This window comes from Vidua chalybeata, chromosome 13, assembly GCF_026979565.1.
Source record: "Vidua chalybeata isolate OUT-0048 chromosome 13, bVidCha1 merged haplotype, whole genome shotgun sequence".
NCBI classification, from domain to species: Eukaryota; Metazoa; Chordata; class Aves; order Passeriformes; family Viduidae; genus Vidua; species Vidua chalybeata.
Window position 1 is genome coordinate 10,334,217 of NC_071542.1, and position 23,572 is coordinate 10,357,788.

General features: G+C 37.3%; 1 protein-coding gene across 2 annotated transcripts in view; it reads right to left on the bottom strand.

Annotated features, from left to right (window-relative positions):
* Positions 1 to 1,128: 1,128 nt before the first annotated feature.
* The window catches only part of SECISBP2L (SECIS binding protein 2 like), a 28,056-nt gene continuing 5,612 nt past the window's right edge, over positions 1,129 to 23,572 (bottom strand). Inside the window, exons 2-18 of one of the 2 annotated variants that reach the window (XM_053954710.1) lie at positions 19,707 to 19,885; positions 18,834 to 19,158; positions 18,581 to 18,719; positions 17,964 to 18,193; positions 17,852 to 17,876; positions 16,963 to 17,078; positions 15,052 to 15,183; positions 14,442 to 14,525; positions 13,447 to 13,614; positions 13,164 to 13,305; positions 11,416 to 11,585; positions 10,198 to 10,330; positions 9,048 to 9,210; positions 8,124 to 8,344; positions 7,334 to 7,488; positions 6,639 to 6,858; positions 1,129 to 5,666 (exon numbers count right to left, since the gene is read on the bottom strand). In XM_053954710.1, coding sequence (XP_053810685.1) covers positions 4,993 to 5,666; positions 6,639 to 6,858; positions 7,334 to 7,488; positions 8,124 to 8,344; positions 9,048 to 9,210; positions 10,198 to 10,330; positions 11,416 to 11,585; positions 13,164 to 13,305; positions 13,447 to 13,614; positions 14,442 to 14,525; positions 15,052 to 15,183; positions 16,963 to 17,078; positions 17,852 to 17,876; positions 17,964 to 18,193; positions 18,581 to 18,719; positions 18,834 to 19,158; positions 19,707 to 19,885 — 3,276 coding nt within the window. In that variant the 3' untranslated portion in view covers positions 1,129 to 4,992. The remainder of the gene's footprint in view (positions 5,667 to 6,638; positions 6,859 to 7,333; positions 7,489 to 8,123; positions 8,345 to 9,047; positions 9,211 to 10,197; positions 10,331 to 11,415; positions 11,586 to 13,163; positions 13,306 to 13,446; positions 13,615 to 14,441; positions 14,526 to 15,051; positions 15,184 to 16,962; positions 17,079 to 17,851; positions 17,877 to 17,963; positions 18,194 to 18,580; positions 18,720 to 18,833; positions 19,159 to 19,706; positions 19,886 to 23,572) is intronic. The other variant, XM_053954711.1, reaches the window with a different exon arrangement.

Below are 23,572 nucleotides of genomic sequence, written 5' to 3' on the forward strand. Positions count from 1 at the left end.
TAAACCTGGTATTGGAAAGCCCATGCTGCTGTGGGAGTGCAGGCAGGGCCAGTGCTGCCTGAAGGAATTTAGCAGGAGCAATTATTTTCTTGTGGTGCTTTTTTTTGGTATATGCAGAAGTGCAAAGCACCACTTAAAAACTTACCAGAGGCAAGGAAATTTGCTCAACGTTAGTGTTTCTTAAATGGTGAAGAAATGAAGAGGAAGAAAAAAAAATCAGTTTGTAAAGGCATGAGGGTAACTAATTTTCTTCTAATTTCCATAGCACAGGTCACACTGTGCCACCCACTTTTTTTTTTTTTGTACTTTCCAAATCGGGTTGAGAAGACAGAGACTGAACCCAGATACAAGGAGTAATTCTGACTGCAAGTCGTAGAACCTCCAAAGTGAGGTTTGTAACAGAAGCACTTCTACCAGAAGACAACTGCAATAGCAGAACTGAAACATGAAGTTAAGGTACATAAACAGAAACTTCAGAATTACAGGACAAAGCTTTATTCTTTTTGAATGGCTATAGATATTTCCACACGTGGGAGCTGCAAAACCAGTTAATGACACTGTTACAGGTCACTGTTACTGACATGGAGGTGTGAACAGTTAAAGAAGGGACAACATACAGAGAACTTCATGTTGTTTTCCAAAGGTGACTTCATGCATCACTCCAACAATAAGGGCAGGTCAACTGAAATTCTCATCCAGTAGAGTATGAGAGAAATCTCAGCTTTTGGAGGTACTGTGCTTATCCTTGCTCATTTCCTCTTACGTAAAACATTATTTCCAACTCAATATTGTGGAACTGCTTCAGCCCCAGGGACTGAAAGGGGTGGGCTCTTCTATCTATTATTTTTCTGGTCAGTGACTTAGTGGGTGACAACAGAGGGCTGGGACCCATGTGAAAAGCATTCTGCTAATCCTGCTTTTTTCAGCCACTCCCCTGCTGTGGCTGAGGGGCTCAGCTCCCTGCACAGGCTGTCACCCCGAGTGCTGCAGGTGCCACCACACAGCTCCTCCACCCTGTGGCCGCAGTGTGACACAGACCTGTCCCAGCACCTGCGGTGCCAGGGCAGCCCTTGCCAATCAACTCAGCATCAAAGAGTCATGAACAAACACAGCAGTGTAATAAAGCCATAAATTTCTACAATCATTTTTATTAGTTATGGAAGAATCCCCACTAGTATTTACATAGTGCAAAAAAGCTGTTATTACTCCAAAAAGTATGGTAGACAGAACAGTTATCCTTCATACAGCAAAAAAGAAATGGAACAAACCCCTTCATATTGTATTTTATAATGGTTTTTCTACTACTTTAACCTAAATATTACTATAAATTTTAAGACATTAAAGATTAAACAGCTTTTCTTATTAGAATCTATTTAAAAAGTAAGTTATACAAACTATTGATGAATATTTAGAACGTGGGCTGTGCCAACTGGGTTTCTACTTTCAGCATTACCATTCATTGGTGAGAAGTTTTGGGTTAGACATTCTTGTGTTTCCTTGTGTGTGGCAGGGTGAACCCTCCATTCCTGGTTTCTATGGCTTGTTTCTGCTGGGTTTTGTTCTGTTAACAAATTGCCGTGTCTAATTTTTAAATGGCTGACACTGAAATCAACTGAACAGTTTCATTAGTTGGCACAACTTCACACGAAATACTAAATGACAGTTTCAGCAACAGCAGCTTTTCAAACAATAATACTTTTTTACATACGTATTTAAAGTAACATTATTAAAATTTAAGCTTGTGTTAAAGAACTGGACAGAACCACATTATGTAAGCTCCCACCCACCCATAAAGACACCTCTTAGCTTTACCAGAAGAACACCAACAAGTGCATTACTGAACATTTTCTATAATGAATTTTTAAAACACAGGTCAATACTCTCTGTCACTGTTTAGCTCCAATCCTACAACAGCCTGCACACAACTTAAGCAGATAAACAGGCCACCAATTTAAGCCGGTGGCACTAACACTCCAAAGTATGTGTGAGCAGGATCAGGGCCTTGGCCTTAATCAGACATTGCTACTTGGTCCAACTAAGGACAGAAATTCTTCAGAATTTTTCCCTTCTACAGATTTGTAATCCATGTTTTATTATTGACAGAGATACTTAAGAGTATTAATATAAATAGGTTGTATACATAGCCACCTCTATCAGTTTTAAAGATCCCTACCCCTACCACAGATACATTATTTTTGATTTTACCAGATAAAGTAAGTGGTGAAATCATTTCTATAAACAATGCCTTAAGAAAAGTAGATTTGTTTCCCGAATAATAATTATTTTCACAACAAAAATATCTATACACCTATAACTACAGAACCATCTTTTCATGGGGACAGTAACAACCTGTATAAACTGCACACTTTTACACTGAAATAGAAATTCAACTACTTTTTAAAAAAATCATGGTATTGTAGAACATTTGTATGCTTTCTTCTTAAATTCTGCCGATAATAGAACCAAAATTACCACAATGAGATACTCTCCTTAAGTGCTTCAAGTGGCAAGGAACTTCCCTAATTTCCGATGCAAATGGATCACTCCCAAAGCAATTGCAATTTCATTCTTACAGTTATTGCTTATTCCCAGCTTATCAAAAAGGAAGCACTAAACCCAGTTTTCTTTATTCAGTTTCAGTTTGCTCCCCTAAGGGTGATCTGCCACATTTTAAAAAGAAACTAGTTCCTTATTTGCTGGCAAATTGAGAGACAATTATAAGTGCTGTATCACTTTCAAGAACTCTATTAAACTTGTAGCAAAATTGCAGTTAAATAGCGGGCTGAATATTACAAGACTTCTTTGATATAAATGTCAGAAAACTTTAAAATGACAGTCCAAGTTCAGAAAGACATATAAAAAGATGCGCCTCTGATGTTAATACTTCAAGATCAAAAGTCATTTGAATCACTGGCACTGAAAAAGCTAGAGGAGAAACTACATACACCTTTGTTTTTTGATGTTCTGGCAAAGTTTTGCCCTCAGTGTATGCACTGATCTCACCTGTGCCAAGGTGTGCTTACACATCCAAGGGCAAGTTTTGCCTGTCAGCAGTTCAAACACCTGTCATGTCCTAAAGCAAAAACTCTTAAAACATACAGACAGTAGAAATCTGCCATAGAGACAGTAAAAGGTTTAACATGCAAGAGGCATCATTCCTTAGTCCTTGTTTTCCTATGAAACGCCTGTTCTAACACCTAGGAAGATTACACTAAGGAGCTAAGAACGTGACAGAACAGCCAGTTGTCATAGCAGCTCTCTACACTGCTTATCTACATAGATTTGCTATGCCTATAGCTATCAAAGCATTATTTACATAATACACAGTTTCTATTATTCTCATTAGCATCCAAAAACCCAGGGCTAGATGACTTCTAAACCTGGAGTCTTATTTTCCCAGTGCAACTTAAAACACCAGCATCACTACTGCTATAAACATTGGTCCCATGTTCCTAAGTGTGGACTGAACACCCAACATCAGCTAATTTCAGTTTCCTGTGGTTTTCAGCCTACCCAGAGGCTTTTCATGCATTTTGATACAAGTGATCAAGAAAAACGAAGTGAAATGAAAAGAAACATGTTTGAAATGAAAGTGTTATTCGCACGAGTTTCTCTTTGGCTACCCCTGTGGTGAAGCTCCTGCTGCTGGCAGTTTCAGTATATCCCTTGCCAATACCAAAGACAGAAAACAGACTCCTGACATGCAAGGTTTAGACACACACTCCATCCTCAGTCTGAAACAAATTCATCACCAGTTAATGCATTTGACTTCAGTATTCAGAAGAGAACACTGAACAATTCTCTAGCAACAGGTATGTTTCAGGGAGGGCATATTTTTGTTTCTTTTACCTCTGCACCACTGAAATACTTCCCCAAACTACAGGGCACATCCTCATTTCCCAGAATAACTACTTTCTTCTCTATCTAGAGGTCAACTCCTAAAGCTGGTACAACTGCAAGAAGAAATAAAGAGGTCACATTTTCAGCAGTAGTTCTTAAGATACATCCTGGCTAGGATCACAGCATGCAGGTGAATGCAGAGATAGCCACCACATCATTCACACTTGCTATTAAAGGATTATCTTTGCTTTTTGCAGTGTTATGCAGAATACAAAATGCAAAACAGCATTCCTGAGGTAAGTGACAGAAGAGAGAGGAAGTCATCAGTTTACTAAAAGCCCTGAATAGGGATTATGGTTAATGAGTCACTTAGTGTGGTTTGGCAGACAGCAACTGCAGAGAGAATAGAGAATTTTTGTTTTCTTTCCTGTTTTTTTAATGCAGTATTTCTACCTTGTAAAGAAAACCTGCAAAACATTAATTACATCCCTCTGGTTTAAAGTTTTTCTGGAATCAAAGTTATTATAGCTTATTGTAACCATTTAAACTATCAGCAGCTTTTTAATGATGTATTCACCAAGATCAACTAAGAAGCTGCATCTATCTTAGCATAAGAATCACACACAATTTTCTACTAGTTCATTCTCATTAAGATTGCAAATGGCTTTTTCTAGCTTTTCATGAAAGAGAATCAAAATTTTCCTTTTATTTCTAGATATAATTAGAAGGTCTTGGCCAAATACACTGACAGGCCTAGTATAACACCATACCACCAATATGAATTGTTGGTAATTTGTCAGTGTTAATGTAGGTTACCTGTTTGAAAATAAGCTTAAGATTCACAACTTGAAAGAATTTTTCTTAAAATTGGTCAGTTAGATGTTTCCTTTTGCAAAATATCAAATGAATGCTTACTGACAACTTTTCCACACAGTTTCTAATCTGGGAAATCAATACTGATTAAGAGCTAAGATAGTTTTTAAATCAAAAAAGTAACAGACAGCTACAAAAATATTGTTGTGAATTAAATACAAGTATTAAATGTTTAACAGTGCAAAATGTTGAGATGAAGCATATGGAATAATGGCTGCAACCTTTACAACAGTTAGTTTTAATACAGTTTCTAAAAAGTTCCTGAGTTCCTGCTTATTTTTACGGCATATAGATGGAATCTGTGTGTTCTTTATTCAAAGAACTGCAGATGGTGGGTTTATGTTGAGTGTTACTTGCGTGTTTATCATTTGTCCATTCCTCCCCATCAGTGATGGGATCAGCCTGCTCTGAAGTCTCCATTTCTTCTTCTTCACTTTGTTCAGCATTGTCTTCTTCAGCACCACTAAGGGTCTTCCCCAGCTGCAGCGTCTCCATAGTTCTCTGGGTCTCTGAAACCCAAGATTCAATTCTGCTATTAAGCTGAACTTCTACAGAAATTGGTTCATGGGCATAATCCTCATCATCATCATCTTCCTCTTCCTCCTCCTCTTCCAGCATTCCTGGCACAAGAGTACTGGTGGTACTGGTCATGGAGGAATTCAAAAGATCTCTGCAGCTGCCATCCAGGGATCCTGTTTCTGTACTCTGCTGTGAGGCCCATTCCAGATTGTCATCTGGTTTCACCTCGTCTTTGTCACCTGTGGTGGATTTTCCGTGATTTGTTGCTGAGGTAGTGCCAGTTGTAGCTAGAGGTGGTTGTTTATTGAGAGTGGTTTTTTCCATTTGGCCATTACCAGCTTTTTCTGGTACTGCAGCCTTGCACACAGATTCTCTCTCATTTTCAGAGGTCTCTAATCCATCAGATGTTTCCACCATATTTCTCCAGTTTGTTTCTACAAATTTTGAAAGAAGTATGAAACATTAATTCCTTCTATATAAAAATATTTCTCCTGAGCATGCAATAACAGCCTAAATAGCAACATGAGCTAATAATATTAATATTATTCTGTGCTTTCTAGAAAAATTCCTACTTTAAAAAGAGGAAGAACGGAAGAGGAGAGACAACAAAGAGCTGTGAATAACTTTGGGTTTTTACAGTACCCTAAAGAAGACATTACAAAGCTGAAAGTGCCACTTAGTTTCTTGTGTAAACACCAAATGTAACACTATGAGTAGTCAGAAGTTACTCTCAAGTATAAATTTAAAGAAGAAAATTGCCACCATCCTAAGTAATTAATTTAAGGATTTCTTATAAAATATTTAACTCCTGAAATTAATTTAAGATACCACAAAAAAATTCACTAAAAAGACAGCATTCTCTTTAATTCACTCTCAGACAAAAAAAAAAAAAAAAAAAAAAAAAAAAAGGCTTTTGACTTCTAACAAGTAGTTTCCCTTTTATATTCCTTTTCATCTGGGCTTAAGCAACTGGGTAAGTAAACTCACCTTTGCTCACAGTAGAATCACTCTCTGCCATCTCAAGTTTAAAAATATAAGCTACATTTGAAATGTTCTGTGCTCAGATCAGAGACCTCATATTTTAGTTCCTGCTGTCATCAGTTCTTCCTCAGTCATATGATCAATTCTGTGCTATCAGTTTTAAAACAGTTCAATAAAACTGGAAAAGCCACCTCCACTGATGTTAGATACCTATAACACTTCTGAGGATTAGAAATTATTATTTTCTATGTAGTTCAGAGAAAAAAATGACTTATGAAATTAACTGAAGACTAACTGATCTTTTCTTACCCCTGGATATTGTAGAATACTGTAAACTAGGAAGAAGGATTGCATCTTTAGCTACATTTCACAACATTTGGAAAACCCCAGCTTCTATTTACAAAGGTAAGCTTTAAGCTACTTACCATATTCTTTCTCATTGACCTCAGATATGGGTTCAGAAATAACACTACAGAATGAGATAGCACTTGCTGCAGAAGGGTTACGAGAATGACCCATGTGATGTGGGGTCTTCTTGACATTCTTCAAGGCTTCTTCTGCCTGCTCCTGTTCCATTGCAGCCACCATGTCCCTGTAGGCTTTCCTGGCTTCTTCAGTTAGGGATACCAGCTTATTAAACAGATCCTATGTACAAAGGTAGTTTTATCAGCAGTGATTCTTACTAATAGTTTTCACTTTACATTACTCCTTTCAGTCCAAGGTAAATCACATATGAGCCTCAAGATTAGCACCAAATACCTCAACTTCAACTAAGAATTAGTTCTTCTCTGCATTAAATAATAAAAACACCACTCCAGGTTTATGCACCTTTGAGGAGATGGACATACTTTAGGATACTATTTTTCTTACATTCTTAAGCCTTCCAGAGAATTTCAGATTACTGTTTAAGTCTGTTTAAAATCTACAATGAGATGTTGCAACCAGAAGTGTTTTAGCACAGTCTCTCAGTACCATAAAACTGAATTTCAAAGAAAAGACACCATAATATAGGTGAGATCAGGACTATTATCAAAGGTGCATTAGGTGTGCTCCAATGCCAAATCAATTCTTTACTACATAATTGTTTACTCCAGCCACTTATGTGATTGGAATTACTCACCTCAGCACCTGAGTAGTTGAAGATACCCACAACACTAACAGGAACCAGCTTGTTCACGCAGCGGCCAAGAGCCTTGCGGCCAAGAGCAAAGACAAACGGAATTTCTTGTTCCCGTGCCATGGCTATTACATTATATAGAGCCTCATCTAGTCCACCTTGAAGAAAGCAATTTTAAATAGATATCTAGTCACTTGAAGTCATCACATGGCATGATACAACTCTCTAATCCACTTTAATTGCAATTAGCCAGTAAAACTTCAATACACACATCAGCAGCTCCTATGTCCCAGAGGATAACACACAATACATTTGAAGGGTAGTAAATGAGTACAGATGAAGGTGATATTCTGTGTTCTCTATTAGTCCTGCACACAAACTAGAGTTTCACAGGTCTTTTCTTAAGCTATTCTCCTATCTCAGGAAGCCTCTGTTTATACCTCTGGTTGTGGTAAAATGCTTTGGTTGGCTAACTAACAATTCACCTTCCTCTTAAGGAATCTTTCTAAGCTCAGGATTCTCTGCAAAGTGTATTGAACACAGAATTAAATAACATGCAGAGTAAATTTCAATTCTACAATATCTATTTTTCTTTAAGCTTTTCACCCTCATGAACGAGTTTCTTCCAGAATGGAGCAAAAAAGAATAAATGTAGGATAGCAATTACCTAGCTGGAGTCTGGGATGTTACATCATGCATTATAACAAATGCTTCTAACCTTGCTAATTAACACATTTAATCAGCACAAGAAAACTGCAAAGAGCCAAGCACCACTTGTTTTTATCACTTATACCTTTTGACTGAATTTTTTCACAGTTGGGGGATATGATTACACACTTGATCTTGTTTAGTTTCATGTGCTTCGTAACCTCACGTAACCCCATAACGAGTCTTCTCCTTGCTTTAGCTCTCGTGGGATCCTTTTGGTAAATCCGTTCCTGGAAGCTGACGAGCTCTTGCAATAGCAGAGTCACGCACTCATCTATTTCTTTACTTAGAACTTGGTTACAGTACCTGTCAATTCAAAACAACATTGACAAGTGTCAGCATTGCTACTTCACAAACATTAGCATAACCAATGTTTCACCCAGCCTTTTTGCAAATGAAAATAATTTCACTTCCTCAGAACAGTTATTTAACTTTTACTACAGTCATTAAAAGGATTTAGAAATCAGACTGCAAACTGTAAGTTAAAAACACAGCCATAAAACATTTTTATTTGTAGTAATATCCCTTAATTCAAGAAGCCAATCAACAATAATATTAAAAACACAAACAAATACTGCAATAAGTGCCTCAAGCAATTTTCTTCTACTTAATTTAGTACATTACAAAGATACATTAATAAAAAAGCCAAAACACATTAAGTGGAGCTATTACAGTATTTTAAGCATTCTTAAGTATTCCTTCCTTTCCCATCCAAAACATACATAGCCTTCTTTCAAAAAATATTTTTCAGAGAATACTCCCACCTTGCTTATTTGCTGTGGCAATGAAAGAAAGTCTCGAGTGTTTGTTCATATGTACACACATTTGTGTGCAAACACAAGCGATCCATTTAAGGGAAAAAAAAGAAAATACTTGCAGAACCTTCTATTTCTGAAAGGGAAGCTTATGTTCATTAAGCTCTTAAGTCTACTAAATCTATCCATACTTGAAACACAAGGGTGACTGAAGTGCAAAACTTGAATTTATATTAATAGAGCAAAACTCTTACTCTCTGAATCTCTTGCTGTGAATTTTGGTTATTGCAGAAGATGCCATTGGACTGCCTATTCCAGAACTAGCAGGTGAACCCTGTGACACTGGGGTCATGCAGTACGGAGAATTCTGACTTGCTGGAGAAAGTGAAGTATCACTAGGCATACTCAGACCAGTTTCTGAAAGGCAATTTTTAAACATTACAAAATACAAATACATTTTTTCTGTGAAAGAAACAGAACCACACTTCTTGCATTATCACTCACTTAACTTTGTCCAAATTCCATTTTGAAAACATTAAGCATTATTCTTCCCTCCCCTTCTGGAGGGGGAGGGGAAAGGGGAGAAAACAAGCTGTACACACACCCACCACTCAGCATGGACTGGATAAATAAGCAATATTTGAATATTCATGAAAACATATCTTGAGCTTACTTTGGAAAATTAATAAAACAGAAGAAAACATCTGTTTAAATGTTATTACTCCTTCCAGTAATTCCTTCCTATTTATATATATATAAAATACTCATCTAACTTATTCCTAGAATGTCTAGGATTTTCCCACTCTACAGACAGGTCATTCAGAAGAAAAAGTTATGAAGCAGTACACGCAGAATCCTGACAGACATCTCCTTCCCCCATTCCCACTGCCCCAAACATGTTGAAGACATTGAAAATTCTCTGGAATTTCTCAGTTGCTCAGGGCTGCTGCTGCAAATTGACAATCCTGACATAGCTGACTGACACGTTCAACAAACTGGAAAACCCTATTTGCAGTTTGCAACTTCTATATCTGGAAAACTTTCAGTATGTTCATCATTAAAAAGTACTGTGATCAACATAGCATGGTTGACAAGAGTCACATTTTTCTTGCTTATCAAAAATACTATCAACTCTGACATGTGATGGGAACATCCACTTGAGATGATAATTAAAATGCTATATGGAGATCATGTACTGAGAACCCACAGTGTACTGAGCCTTCCACAACTGAGGGGCAGACTAGGCATTTTAGAAGAGGCTTTCAATTGCTAATATTTCATGAAGTCAAAAAAAGCTAAAAGATAAATCTATAAATTGTGTGGCATAAGAAGAGAAAAAATATGAAAATAAGCAGATTAGTATAGCTGAGGGGGAGTGATGGGCATCTAGAGACAGATACCAACCTTCCTGAGAGGCCAGCTCCTGAGACTGGTCAGCAGTTAAGTTTAAATGAGCCTCTTTCTGTTCATCAGAACCCAGAAGGCTGTGGTCAGCTGATAAACGGCCTTTCTTCTCTTCTCTCTCTTTCAAAATAATCTAGAAACAAAACCAACAGCTGTCAGCATCTGAAAATTAGATATACCTGTAAAGAAAAACATGCATTTCACTGAACGTAACACAAAGTTAAGTGAGCTATTTTGAACCTTCCTACTCATGCCAGGATAGAAATAATTTGGAAATAATTTGTTTCCTCTTTGATCACAAAGAGTATTTCACTGCAGCATTTTATAGATGGTATACTCAATACTCACACACTTCTACAAAAATACTACTTTCAACAGCTTAAGTAATTTCACAGCTTCCTTTCTGATACATAACATTCACTTATTAACCATTCCTCATCCCCATGCCTGTAAAAGAATACCTTATGCAGGCATATTAGTCATCTTTATGAAGCACCTCAATCAAGACAACCCTTTCAATAAAAGAAAGTGCAAAGGTAAGTAGCCATGGATATATTGGTATTACTATCATTTTTAATAGCAACAATATAAAAGCCTTGACAACAAAAGAGTTTAGGAAACTTTTCTGAACAAGTGAATTCCTCTAACTCAGATCACAGGCAAGTCAGAAAAAGGCCTGCATTTTTAGGGCTCACTTTTTTATATTTTACCTTCTGATCTCCATATATATATATTCTATTCCTTCTGCACATACCTAATTTATGACTGCATGAATATAGATATATACAAGCAATTCTTTCTAAGCTTACTCAAAAATTGTGGGTTTGCTTCTTTAGCCATCTCTATAAAAAGGAGTAAGAAAAACTAAGCTTAGCATACTAAATTGCACTACAGACTAGGAATCAGCCACATGAAAAAACTATGGAAGCTTTTCCATGTGTCCTAGTGCCTGCAGTTAAAAAAAGAAAACACCCTTGCAATCTGTATTGAGATAGATTTTTATTAACTTCAACAGATTACGCGGATATAGAAGTTACGTTACGTGTCTAGATCCAAAGGATAAGGCATCAGTTTAGCAGAACTGGAGAGAGAAGCTCCTAATTCCCTTGCCCTTTGTTCATGGCAACCAGACCTCAACTGAGAAAGTAACAGGGTTTTTTAAATATTATTTTTCAAGTATGAGTGTGGGTCAAAACACTCCAAGGCTGGCACGTTTACCTTTTTAAGTGCTGTAGGGCGTTTCAGTTTTGCAATCTCTCTCTCTTTTCCTCTTTTCACTTTTGGGGCAGTCGAATCCAAAGGATTAAGGCAACCCATAGAGGGCTGTCCCTTTGTTATGGACTTTCTGCTGGCAGATTCTTTGGTATGAAAAGGAGCAGCACTGCCAACTAAATACAAGATAGATATTAGTTTCATCAAAAGACATGTCAGCTTTATTTCAGCACTGTTTTCAGAATTTCCAACTGATGAATTCTCTAAGTAGATTTTCCTTCCTTGGAAAAAAAGCAGTTCATAATGACAGGAAAATTACATCATCAGACATTGTTGCTTCCAGATGGTTTTAAGCTTTCTTCAACTTAGCCTCGTGTTTTAGGAAACTGTGGATTCCAGGAATTATTTTAATAAATAGTATGGGGTCTCTCTCAAATGACTACATGTAGCTTTATTAGTTAGATGATTATAGTACGATAAATTGCAAATATTTATACAAACACTGATTTTCAGTTGTTAAAGACTTGAATAGTTGACAGGACAAAACAGATGAGAGAGTGCAACATGTAGTTAAGTGGATCTTTTGCCAGAAAGAATAAAACAAGTGCTGTCTCCAATGGAAATGCCAACAGTGCTTTGCTGAGCTTTGTTTGATATAACCTTGCCAACTTGAATTAATGTTTGAACACTGCTGAAACTCAAAGCAGGTAAAGGAACCAACACACCAGAAAGAAAATGGTAACTATGTGCATAATGTTGGACTCCAGGCTACATACAAGAGCTTAGGAATCAGGTTGGCAGGTTTATAATAAGTAATTACGAAAATGTCAATTCTGTATTTGGCAGCAAGTACTAAAAAAGCTAATTTAATGTTGTGTTGATACAGACATAGCAAAAAAGCATAATTAAGCCATTCCTATAATGGAACTATAACCTAATCTCTGTATGTCTGATCTTATTTTTAAAAGGATACAGTAGAACTAAACAAAGGTACAGAAAAAGAAATATGGATTCTCAGAAAAGATACTTCCAGAATGAAATAACTAAATAGACTAGGACTCTTCAGAGACCTGACAGACATCTAAGAATCAGAAGAGGAAAGAAGGGAATGACTGCTCAGTCTTTGTAATATGAAGGCTGTGAAAGCTAACAAAATTTTGAGTTAGAGCACAAAAAAACCCAATACTGACCTCCATCCAAAAAAACCCTGTTTCTCCACACAGGATGTAGTAAGGTTATAATTATTGCCACTGGACATTATGGATGGTAAAAGCATAAGGTAGAAACAATGGACAGTTTAAGAAACAAACTGGAGTAAGCCTTGGGTCAGGAGACCATGAACAGCAGAAATGGGAAGAATATCCTAGTGACATATCCCTCCATATCACAGTCAAAGGTATCCCCTCTTTCAAAGAGAATTTTAGAACATCTTTAGTAGAGATGTTCCTTTCACATATTCATTTCATCACTGAATTACTCTCAGGATACAAACTGAGTTTTGAATAGTAAGTCTTTTTAAAAGACATTTGGCCTCAGTTCTAGATGGATTTTCACCATTGCATCCTGCAGCTCACAGGATGACAACACAGGTAGTTTATTGAGAAATATATTAAAAATAATCTTTCCAGATTTTTATCACACTTATATTCAAAAGCTAAAACTTGACAGAAAGAAAAACATTTAAAATGCTCAGATCAATCACATTCAGGTTGGCACAAAATGTATTTAGGTATTGTCAGGCACAGCAGAAATACCTGTATACGAGAGAGGCCTGGTGTTGGTGATCTGACGAGCTTTCATTGCTTGCTGCTGCTTTTCAAGAGCTGCTAACATGTCACCCAAATCTAACTGAACAGGGGTCTTGCTCTTCTTTCCAGCTGCTTTTGATAAAGCCTCCTACAACAGGAACATCACATACAATAAATACAAAGAAATGGTGCCTGCAACATTCTTTACAAAGGATTACTGCTATTAGAGAGTAAGAGGAGCAACAGGTCCTCTTGACCAAGTGCTGGGGGTGGGCAGGGTGCTACACACTTGAAGTTTTTTCTGTTCCATGCTTATCTCTGAATACTCTTGAGCTGTTGCAAGTGCTGCAGCCAAGGCCTTCTTCTTCTGACTTTTTGCACGCTTTGGTACAGAGGTTGTAATGGGAATTGGAGTTTGGACTATATTGATTGGAGAATTCTCTGGTAAGTCATCCAACTAGAATTGTAAACAAAATGCAAAAAAAAAACCCACAATTAAAAGACATTTCTCTACAGACCACCAAATATGGGGCATTTCAGAAATCAAATCACCCAAGGTTTTGATTACCAGTATGACATCCTAATTAATTACAGCTAAATGACAAAAGTTAATAAGCAAGTTAATAAAACTTCTTTATATTTAATTTTTGTATGGGAAAGCTATTCTATTTAGCTCCAATGATGTCTTCAGAAGGTTTTCCAATCTTATTACTAAAATAATTTCCCCCTCCCCAAGATTTCACATAGCACTTGACTTTCCTGGAAAGCAGCCAAATAGATAAAGCAGTCTACAGGCATAGATCTGCAACAATGTATTTAAGAAGATCACACACTAAAAGAAGTACCTTTCCAACAACTGCTCCCACAGCCTTAAAACAGATGCAGTTTGAAATTAAAGAAACTACACAAACTGTAATTATTTTGAAAAACTGACACCATTACTACATATTTGCAGATTTAACAATTTTAAGAGATGTGTGCATGAAAGCATCATGATGCAGCAGCCCCAACCTGGGGACAGTCTGTGATACTGAGTGTCTGCAACATGTATCTTTCAATCTCATTAAGAAGAAAAATCCTGAAGTTTTGGGGTTTTTTTAAGATGGCTTTCCTGCACCACTTCTTTTAATTGGCATTTCTTTAGCATCCAAGGCCAGTAACAGAAATATCCCAATATCATCACAATTACTGCAATGTAAGTCTTGTAGCAGAGATTCATTAAAAAATTACACAAACTGAATAGTCTCAAAAGACAATGCTTTGCAAAAGAAAATAATTACTTACTACTTTGGGTGAAATCTTCTGCTGGATGCTACTACTTTTGCTGCTGCCATTGTCACTATTTAGCTCTGGAAACTCATCTTCATCCTAAACAATACAGAAATTAAGAATAAAAGGATGGAACCAAAATCACCTGAGAAGCATTGACTGAAACTGCTTAAGGTAAAAAACCAGATTGAATCCCTAAGTCCCACATAAGATAGAAGGGCTCTTGTGACACTAACAGAAAATAATGAAAAATTAAGAAAGCATTTCTGTATCCAAATAGAATTTTTTTAAGAAAAAAAATTTTACACCAAAATAAAAAATCCTGTTACAATTAGAGGGGATAAGCCAGCGAACATACCAGTTTCTATTTGTAAGTGAACAGAAAAAGTTACTTGAAGGCTGCTTGTCTAATTTGTCAACCACAGTGTTCTAAATTGCTGCACTTTCCACAACACCCAAATACAAGTCTCTTTCTGTACATGATGCAAGGATCATCCAGTAAATTAGTGACCTTGATGTACACCTCTTGGAGCCAGATATTTTGTAACTTCCCATTGAGAACATCACTTATTCCACACACAACTGGCACTGCTACTATGTGGGAAGAGTTTTCATACAACAGTACCTCAAAATACAGAGGTTCAGGACTCTGCTCTGCCCTGCTCGCCTGGCTTGTAGCTAAAGGTTTTTCATGTCGTTTCTGCAAAGTCTGCATTCTTTCTGAAGATGTGCTGTGGTCTCTGCATCTGAAACCAGACTGAGAAACACAAATGTGATTGGCATTTTGTAATTTCAATTTTTCAAGCTATGTACGTGCATGCACATTAAGCTTTCTCATCCCTGCTGATTACCAACTAGGTACCATTTTTTAGAGGGTAAATTGTGCTTTGGTGTTGTGAATTTTTTTTGTGGGGGCTTTCTGGTGGATTTTTTGGGTTGCTTTTTCTTTAAAGCCTGTACAAAAATTCTGTAGACAGTACCAGATTATTCCTCTCCCTAAAGATAATTAATCCTTAAGTTTGTAACTTAAAAAGGTTTCTTTTGGCCAAATATGAAGAAACTCAGGAGCTGCTGTGACTAACAGCCATGAACCCTGAGGAACTGTCTGTAACCATGATCACTCCAAAGAACTTCCTCCCACTACATAATTATTCTGCATGCAGTTACTGCCTTTTCAACACATTTTTTATGACAATGCCCATGCACACAATGCTCTAAAGGCCAGAGACAGCAGCATAGTGCTATAAGCATTCTTCTGTTTATTATGTGACAGGTTGGTGGAAACCCATGTGCAAGTGTTTGGCAAAAACCAGGGTATGACTTGAATTTCACATTTAAACTTAGCTATTTCTCAAGAAAATCTCATACCAATTTAGTTTCAACAGAAAATAGTTTCTAGAACAATTCTTCCTTGAGGAGCAGTGAATTTGGCTGAGGCAACCTAATTTAAAACTTTTTGTGCCAGCTTTGTTTTTAAGTATCTAAAAAAACTGCCAGATTTAGAGTCTAAACTGTGACTGGATGAAAGAAAGAAAGTCTAGTTCTTCCTGCTCTCCCAATGCCATAAACTAACAATAGTGGCTTCTAAAGACTCTGATTTGACAGCAAGTTATAAAAAGATTCAGAACTGCTACACTGCCAGATACAAGCATCCACAAGCTTCTTTCTATAATAAACCCACAGTTACCAAACAGGAAGATTCAAAACAATTTAACAATTCCATCTAAAAACCTAAACAGGCCAAGCTGGCTCACATATGTTTGTACAACAGGCACGTTTATCCAAGGCTCCCACATGGAGCTCAGATTTTTTGTCTGCAATAACAGAGTTCAAGCAAAACCTATGTTTAAACAAGGCAAATGTTTCAGCTTTCTTTGTACTGCTCTGCATCACCTGCCCCAAAAAAATCTCTCAAAATTAGGAAAGCCACCTTCTCCTTTCTCCTCACATAATAACAGAAATCCTGTCCCAACTGAAAGAAGTCTCACAGGATATTCAAGCTTTAGCATAAAAGAATTTTAAGATATTAAGACATAGTAAAAATGTTTAAAAATGGTATGCCAACGTAAATTTTAAAAAGAAAGTTTTGGAGACAACGTGAGTTAGAACACAGGATTCTAGTTCACTACCACATCCAAATCTTTCTTTAGAAAGTTTGAGATTTTTTTTCTTCTGAAGTGTGAATGGGTCAAAGACTGAACTAACTTTTCTACACCCACACTATCGTCATTTCACAGGTTACTTTATATATGCAATGTTCTTCCTAGGTAGATACAGATAAAGCACAGGCTATAGGCAGAGAACTGTCAAGGACATTAAATTATATATATATATATGATATAGAGCTAGCTCACAAAACATACCAGTTAGAAATGTGCAAATGAGCAAATGTGCAACTACACTTTAAGGTTCACTTTCTATACTGTTTTCATTAAATAGTTTTTGCATGTTAATTTTATAATTCCCTCCAAATTCCTTATTTTCCCATATTATAAGAAGGCCCAAATACTTCAATTGAGAAGCACTGGCAGCATACCTGTGGATTATTTCTTTGCTCAGCTTGTCTTCCACCTCTAGAAAAGGTTGGAGTTTTTTCAATCCAAGGTTTTTTTTGAGTTGCTTGGGAATTTACATTAGTCCAACCTATACCAGCTGAAAGAGAATTGCCATCTATGAAAAATGGAATTAGTATCCAGAACATATCATAATGACTCATATGCACCAGAGCCAGGAACACCATCGTGATACAAATAAAGCTCCTGGAGAAAGTCTAATTCTCCTGTGACCACACTTACTTCCGTAGCTATTCTCAGATGTTGGCAGTTACCTTTATGGAACATTCAAGCTGCCAGAAATTGATCACCACAAAGTAGTGAGAAAGTAGTGAGAAATCTCATGTTCACAACCAGACCAATTTCTGTTCAGTCATAAATAGCAATCCCTGCCATTACCTACTATTACCAGACTAAACAAGCTATTTGTCCATGGTACATGTAAAGCTTCTAAAAAGTATCAGTGCTTCTGAAATAGAGAATGAGAACTCCCTGGCTCTGCTACTTCCCAGGTATGAACTGCATCCCTAAAGGGTAAGGAAGCCTGAGGGCAAACTAAACAGCACAGCTTTGTGCAAATGCTTCCACTGGAGTCTCTAGCTTTTTTTTTTTAACCCATTAAACCCATTTTTTTTAACCCATTAAAGATAGGCAGCTGTTATTTATTATTAGTGATAGCTATATACTTGCTCATTCAGCAAGTAACAGGCGTCTTAGTGGAGGTGGCTGGAAATCACAGTAAAGACAGATCCTCTGAAGTATCTGATCAATTAGAGCAGCATGCTGAAGTAGATGAAGAGGTATGTAAAGCAAAAATACAAATGCGACCCAGCCAAATTATTTAAACAGCTCACCAGTCAAGGCAATGCTTACTTGTATTTATTGATGGTTCTACAACCTGGAAAGGAAAAAAAAAACAATTTAGTAATTTTCATTGGTCTGTAGGCTACAAATATAGTTCAGTTGCTCAGTTATGTTTACATACATTCATTGCACATGAATCTGTACTTCTTGAAGCCATAGCTGCAGCCTGGTTATTGCCATGCTTAGGACTGCAATAGCCACTGTCACTGTCAATGTCTGCCTCACTTGCGCCCTGTTCACTGGAGGACTCTGCAGCAGGGTGAGAGGTTCTCCTGCGCCTGCCTTTGGATTTCCAAAGCATCGTGGAGGTGCTCTCAGAAAGTGACTTATTGGCTATATCTGAAGGAAAGTCTTCAAGAAACAAAAATAAAATTACTTGTGCAGGAATTGATAAGAGACATGAAAAAGCTACACATCATCAAAACAAATATAAAAAGCCAGTCTTTGCATTAAACCAGCACTGAATTTAAATTATGTCTAGGTCCAACTGTTATTGATAACAAACTCTTTCAAGAGTTGGCAAAGTCTCTGCTGGAGTACCATGTCACTGCAACATTATAAGGTGACATACTGAGAAGGTATCTGCAACCATCAGCGCCTTTTCTTCATTATCCTTTTGAGCTGCAAAGACTTCTCTTAAAAGCTGCTCTAAATCAGGTCCACCCTCTTTTAGAAAAGATGACAACTGACATGTAGTTCTAGTTATTTCATACACCCAGAACTTAAAAAACAAATTACCTGTTTGCTGTGATGCATCAACCAACAAAACAATCTTTGATCTGTTCTCAGGACCTGATGAACTGGTCTCCTTCTGAGTGGCGACATTTTTCACTGGAGGACGTTTACTTTTTATGTGCATCTGTAGCTGCTGTTGCTGCTTTCAGAGATTGCCCCACACACAAAAAAAGTTGATAAAAATGAGATATGTGCTTCCTGTGTAAAGATATTTTCTTTATACAGTTCTACTTAACTTATTTAAAAGCAGACTTACTTTTTGAATGACTGGTCCCCTGTTACTGCTTCTGCTCCGCTGAGTGGACAATGGAAAGACCTGGCCTGATGGGCTGGGACGCTCAGTGCATTCTGCAGTAACTGGACTTACAGCATTTGCTGTTTGAAAGGGTGCAGGATAGGGTGTAGGGAAAGGATGATAGAAACCCATGACCTGAGCACATGGTGCTGGCATCAGCTGATAGTAAGTATATTCTGTAGAAACAGGTGGCTGTGCAGATATTATAGGATAAGCAAGGTATGGTCCTGCAGGATTTGGGCTGGGTTGTTGCCATCTGATGTCATTGTTATATAATGGAAACTGTCTATAAAAAAAAAACACAAAAGGAAAGAAAACTGCTCAGTAAGTCTTCTACCTCTCAAAGAAAACTCAGGTCTTGATCACCCCTTCAGAAATAACAGCTCTATTATAAGAAGAACTCAACATATTCTTCACTAGTTATGTGATACAGCTACATGCAATACTGAATCAGCTACATGGCACCATGCCGTGTTTCACCATGGCAGGACCCAAGCTGGAGACCCAAAGCTTTGCTTCATTCAGAGATTCAGATGAAAATCCTCCTGACTGCCCTAAACGATCCAAGAGCACAGCAGGTGACTTTGGGAAGGATTTGTACCAGACTTTCATAGCCAGGGAAAAAAAATGCAACACAGAATATGATAGAAGAAAAGCAAAGGGAACAAAATAAGTAAGAGACTGAAGACAGAGAAACTTCCTCCTTATACATGAAGGGTTAAATATGAACAAAAACCTTAATATACAGCCCACAATCACTGACTCCTCTCAAGCCTACAAGTTTAAACCCATTTAAAAATAGATCATCTTCCATGAAAATGATATTATTATTACCTGTTGGATTGATTTTCCTGTACAAATGGATAGCAGGTGATCAGGTAGCTAGGGATTGGAGTTGGTTCCATGCCATTAATTCCTCCACTGTCATTAGGAAGCGCCATTGGGATCATTAGTGTTTCTGGACCCTTCTTCTGAGGAATAAATGGTTCTACTTCAGCTGACAGCTTGACATTCTTAAGAGAAAAGAAAGAATGTCTTCATTAATTACAATCATAAATTGCTTGGGAAAATTTAGATTCATAAAGTTGTACGCAAAGTACCATGAACAGCAGGCAAATGGATGACAAGGCTACAGGATTTCTGCAGTAAACCAAGAGAAGTGGAAAACAGTTGGCAAGTGCTTATTGCATCCTTCCAATCAATGCAGGGTGTAATACAGATCACCAACATTTAGCATTTGTGTTAACCTTTACAACTGCAATGCAAACACTAATTAATTTAAAAGGGACTGAAGCCCAGATCTTGCAGAGGATATATGAGTCGGAGCACAGAATGAAACCAAATTAGCACTGTATGTGGAGCACAGTTGTGTAAGCTTTCAGAAGTGAAACCAACATATGGAAGACGTAGTAATGCCTGGCCTGCTCTACAAAACTGACCATGTTTCTAGGCAATTATAAAAAAGACTTTTCTGCACTAAACCATAGTTTAACTGCTAAGAGATGATGCACCACGGAAGAACCCTCCCCCAACACATTCTATCTGCTCAACTTGAACATATTTTAAAGTGTTAAGATTATGATTAAATGTGGTTATGAAGAAGGCTTAGAAATAAGTTTTAAACTGCGCTTTCAAAGAAAAATATCTCCCTCAATCCTGAAGGTATCCTTAGTTTAAGATGGTTTTGCTCACATTTTTGGTTTTGCACAACATAGCTGCATCTTACACCAAACAACGAAAAATGCTGCATTAAATAAGACAACTGCAGAACCAAAGAACCCTTAAATTCTATATTCCACTATAACTTACATTCAGATGAAAATCTTCTTTTTGTACAAATATTTCAGCCTAATTATATGTGTCTCAGATTACTACCTCATGGAGTATCAAATACTAAGAAGATTTATTCTAAAGTAGACAAGGACTCCAGACATTTTTCCTTCCATAGGCCTACAAAATAATCTCAAAGGTAACACATAACCTGTACCAGTACATGTTCTTATAGTAGAAAAATGAAATCCTAAATGTTTACTGAGGACAGTCTTCTATCCTCGTTACTACCTCCAGAATATCCACGTGAGCTGAAACAGTTAAATGGGAACTCTGGAAGTACCACAGCAAGTAGCCCCACATCTACTAGATACTTCTCACTCCATGGCTTTGCTCTGTGTCACATCCACAGTCCATCCTGAGACAGCCTTCCCACCCAATATCTGAATCTCAAGTCCCCAGAACTTCTACTTAAATAAGATCCCATGTTGGTTTAACAGCATGGGAGTGGAAGAGGTGGGAAGGGCAAGTTCAAAAGTTTTTTTGAAAATACAATTGTCCCAATGAAAAAAGTATGTCTTTCTAACTGACAAGACACACCATTCTTGGCAGGATAGTGTTTTTTTAGGGACCATTATGAAAATGCTTACGGCTATAATATGGATATATATATAGATAGATAGATAGATGGAATATAATATATGAAAGGATGTCCCATCCCTAGAACTGTTCAAGACCAGCTTGGTTGGGGCTTTGAGCAATCTGGTGTCATGGAAGGTGTCCCTGCCCATTGCAGGGCTATGGAACCAAACAATTTTTAAGGTCTGTTCCAACGCAGGGCAGTCTGATGCTGTAAGCACAGACACAGAAGTATCACTCCTGCTGTACAACAAGGTCTGCATTACAGCAGAACAATTACCTTCATATCAATTAAATGTATTTCTTTATCATGAGGGTGAACATTCTTTGCTTCTACAGTAACTCTTCTAATTCCTGAAGTTCCATTCAGAGGAAAAGTTGTGGGGCAGCTGCAGCAGCAGCACCGAACTTGTGCAACACAAATCAAACCCAGCTCTACCCAGAACTTCCTCTCTGGCCTCGGGCACATCCCTCAGCTGCCTGGTGACTCACCTACCCCTCTGCAAAGCTCCAAGGCATTCTCCTCAACACAAGAGAAAAACTTCTCATAATTTTTTTTTTTAAACTGTTTATTTACAGTGAACACATAATAAGTACCAAAAACACCAACACTGAAATCCCTCCCTGAAAGCTAAGAGGGCTTTTTCTATGCTATTTCAAGACTGTGAGGCAAAAATACTTGCTTAAGAATAGATTCACTGATGGGCTGGCCTAGAGAACTAGATCAGAGATTATTCTGAATTGGAAGAGACCCACAAGGGTCACTGAGCCCAGCTCTTTAATGAGTGGTCCATATGGGGATTGAACCCACAACTTCAGCATCATCAGCACCCTGCTCTAACCCACTGAGCAGTCAGAACGTTAAAGGAACACACCAAGGGTGCTTCATCCACGGAACACGCAGGAGTAAAACTAGGATGAGTGTTTTATAAATGTGGTATTCCTAAGGAAACACTGAAAACTGTCAAACAACTATTCCTAACCTGCTGGTCACTATCCTACCAACATGCCAAGTGAACTTCAGCCAAGATACTAAAAATAAACTAATACTGGCTCAGAAAATAGTCAAAGCATTCTATTTGTCATTCACATTGGGACCAGATTTCCCGTTTTACGGATCCCTCCTATGTGGCTGTCTGCTCTTGCCCTTATTTGGGAGATTTACGTGAAAATAAAAAAATTATTCTTTATTGACAAGTCTCTTGCAGAATGGTCTCATGACAATGATTTTTGTGATATTGTGCTATATCATCACTCATTATTAGGATTATGAGAGAACAGTCTTTCACATCAGATATTAGAAACAGAGCCATAACCGATCCAAGCAGGAAGCAAGTGATTCCCATCTGCAAGGCTGCCATAGCAAAATGTTTCTTGTCAATTCTCAAATATAATCCCTACCTTACTTTTACATCCAAGGTGGATTGGATAAAATTTGATTTATTTAAATCTGTCCAACAAAAAGGGTATGTTGGGGTTTTTGTTTGTTTGTTTTAAATTTATTAAAAACTTCCACAAGACTCAACACTCTTATGCGATTTCATGATTTTAGGAAAATAATTCACATTATTCTGCTTGGTTTTATCAGGTTCAAACAATTCAGAGATGCCCAGACTAGAAAGATGACTTTAATTCTTCCTTTCCTGTTGTCCAGTCCCTTATACAGGTTATGATTACTATTGCTATGACAGAGCAATTACCTGATATATTTAATTATCATTTTCTGTACAGCTCAAAACAAGTTTAGCTTACCTGTAATGGTAAAATAAAACACAGCAGATCTCGTAATCATGAACACATATGGGTGCATTTGAAAGTTAAATCCTTTTTTTGCTTACAGAACTTGGGGAGTGTCTGCTATTTAAAGGAATCAAAACTGTATTTCACATACCTCTTACATGCATTATACCTTAAACACTTCTCTTGCGCAGTTTAATCTGCACCTACAGGTTTGGTTTGTTTATGGCAGTTGGGTTTTTTTAATCCTTTCAAGAAACTTGTTTTGGCAAAGGATTTAGGGCAAACCTCTGTTTTCAGATTCTGCATTTATTTCTGTAATGCACACACACATATATATGCCAATTCATCAAAATAGCAATTGAAAACTTAGAAACCTCAGTACAGGTGTTTCAAAATCATTCTGCAAGCATAATACATCCAATTCTCATATAACTTAAACATTTCACTAGACAACATGGCCCCATTTTCACTTTGGGGTAGAAAACAAAAGGCAGCTCAAGGGTATTACCAACTAAACTAAATTAACTTCAACATATTGCTTCCTTAGAACG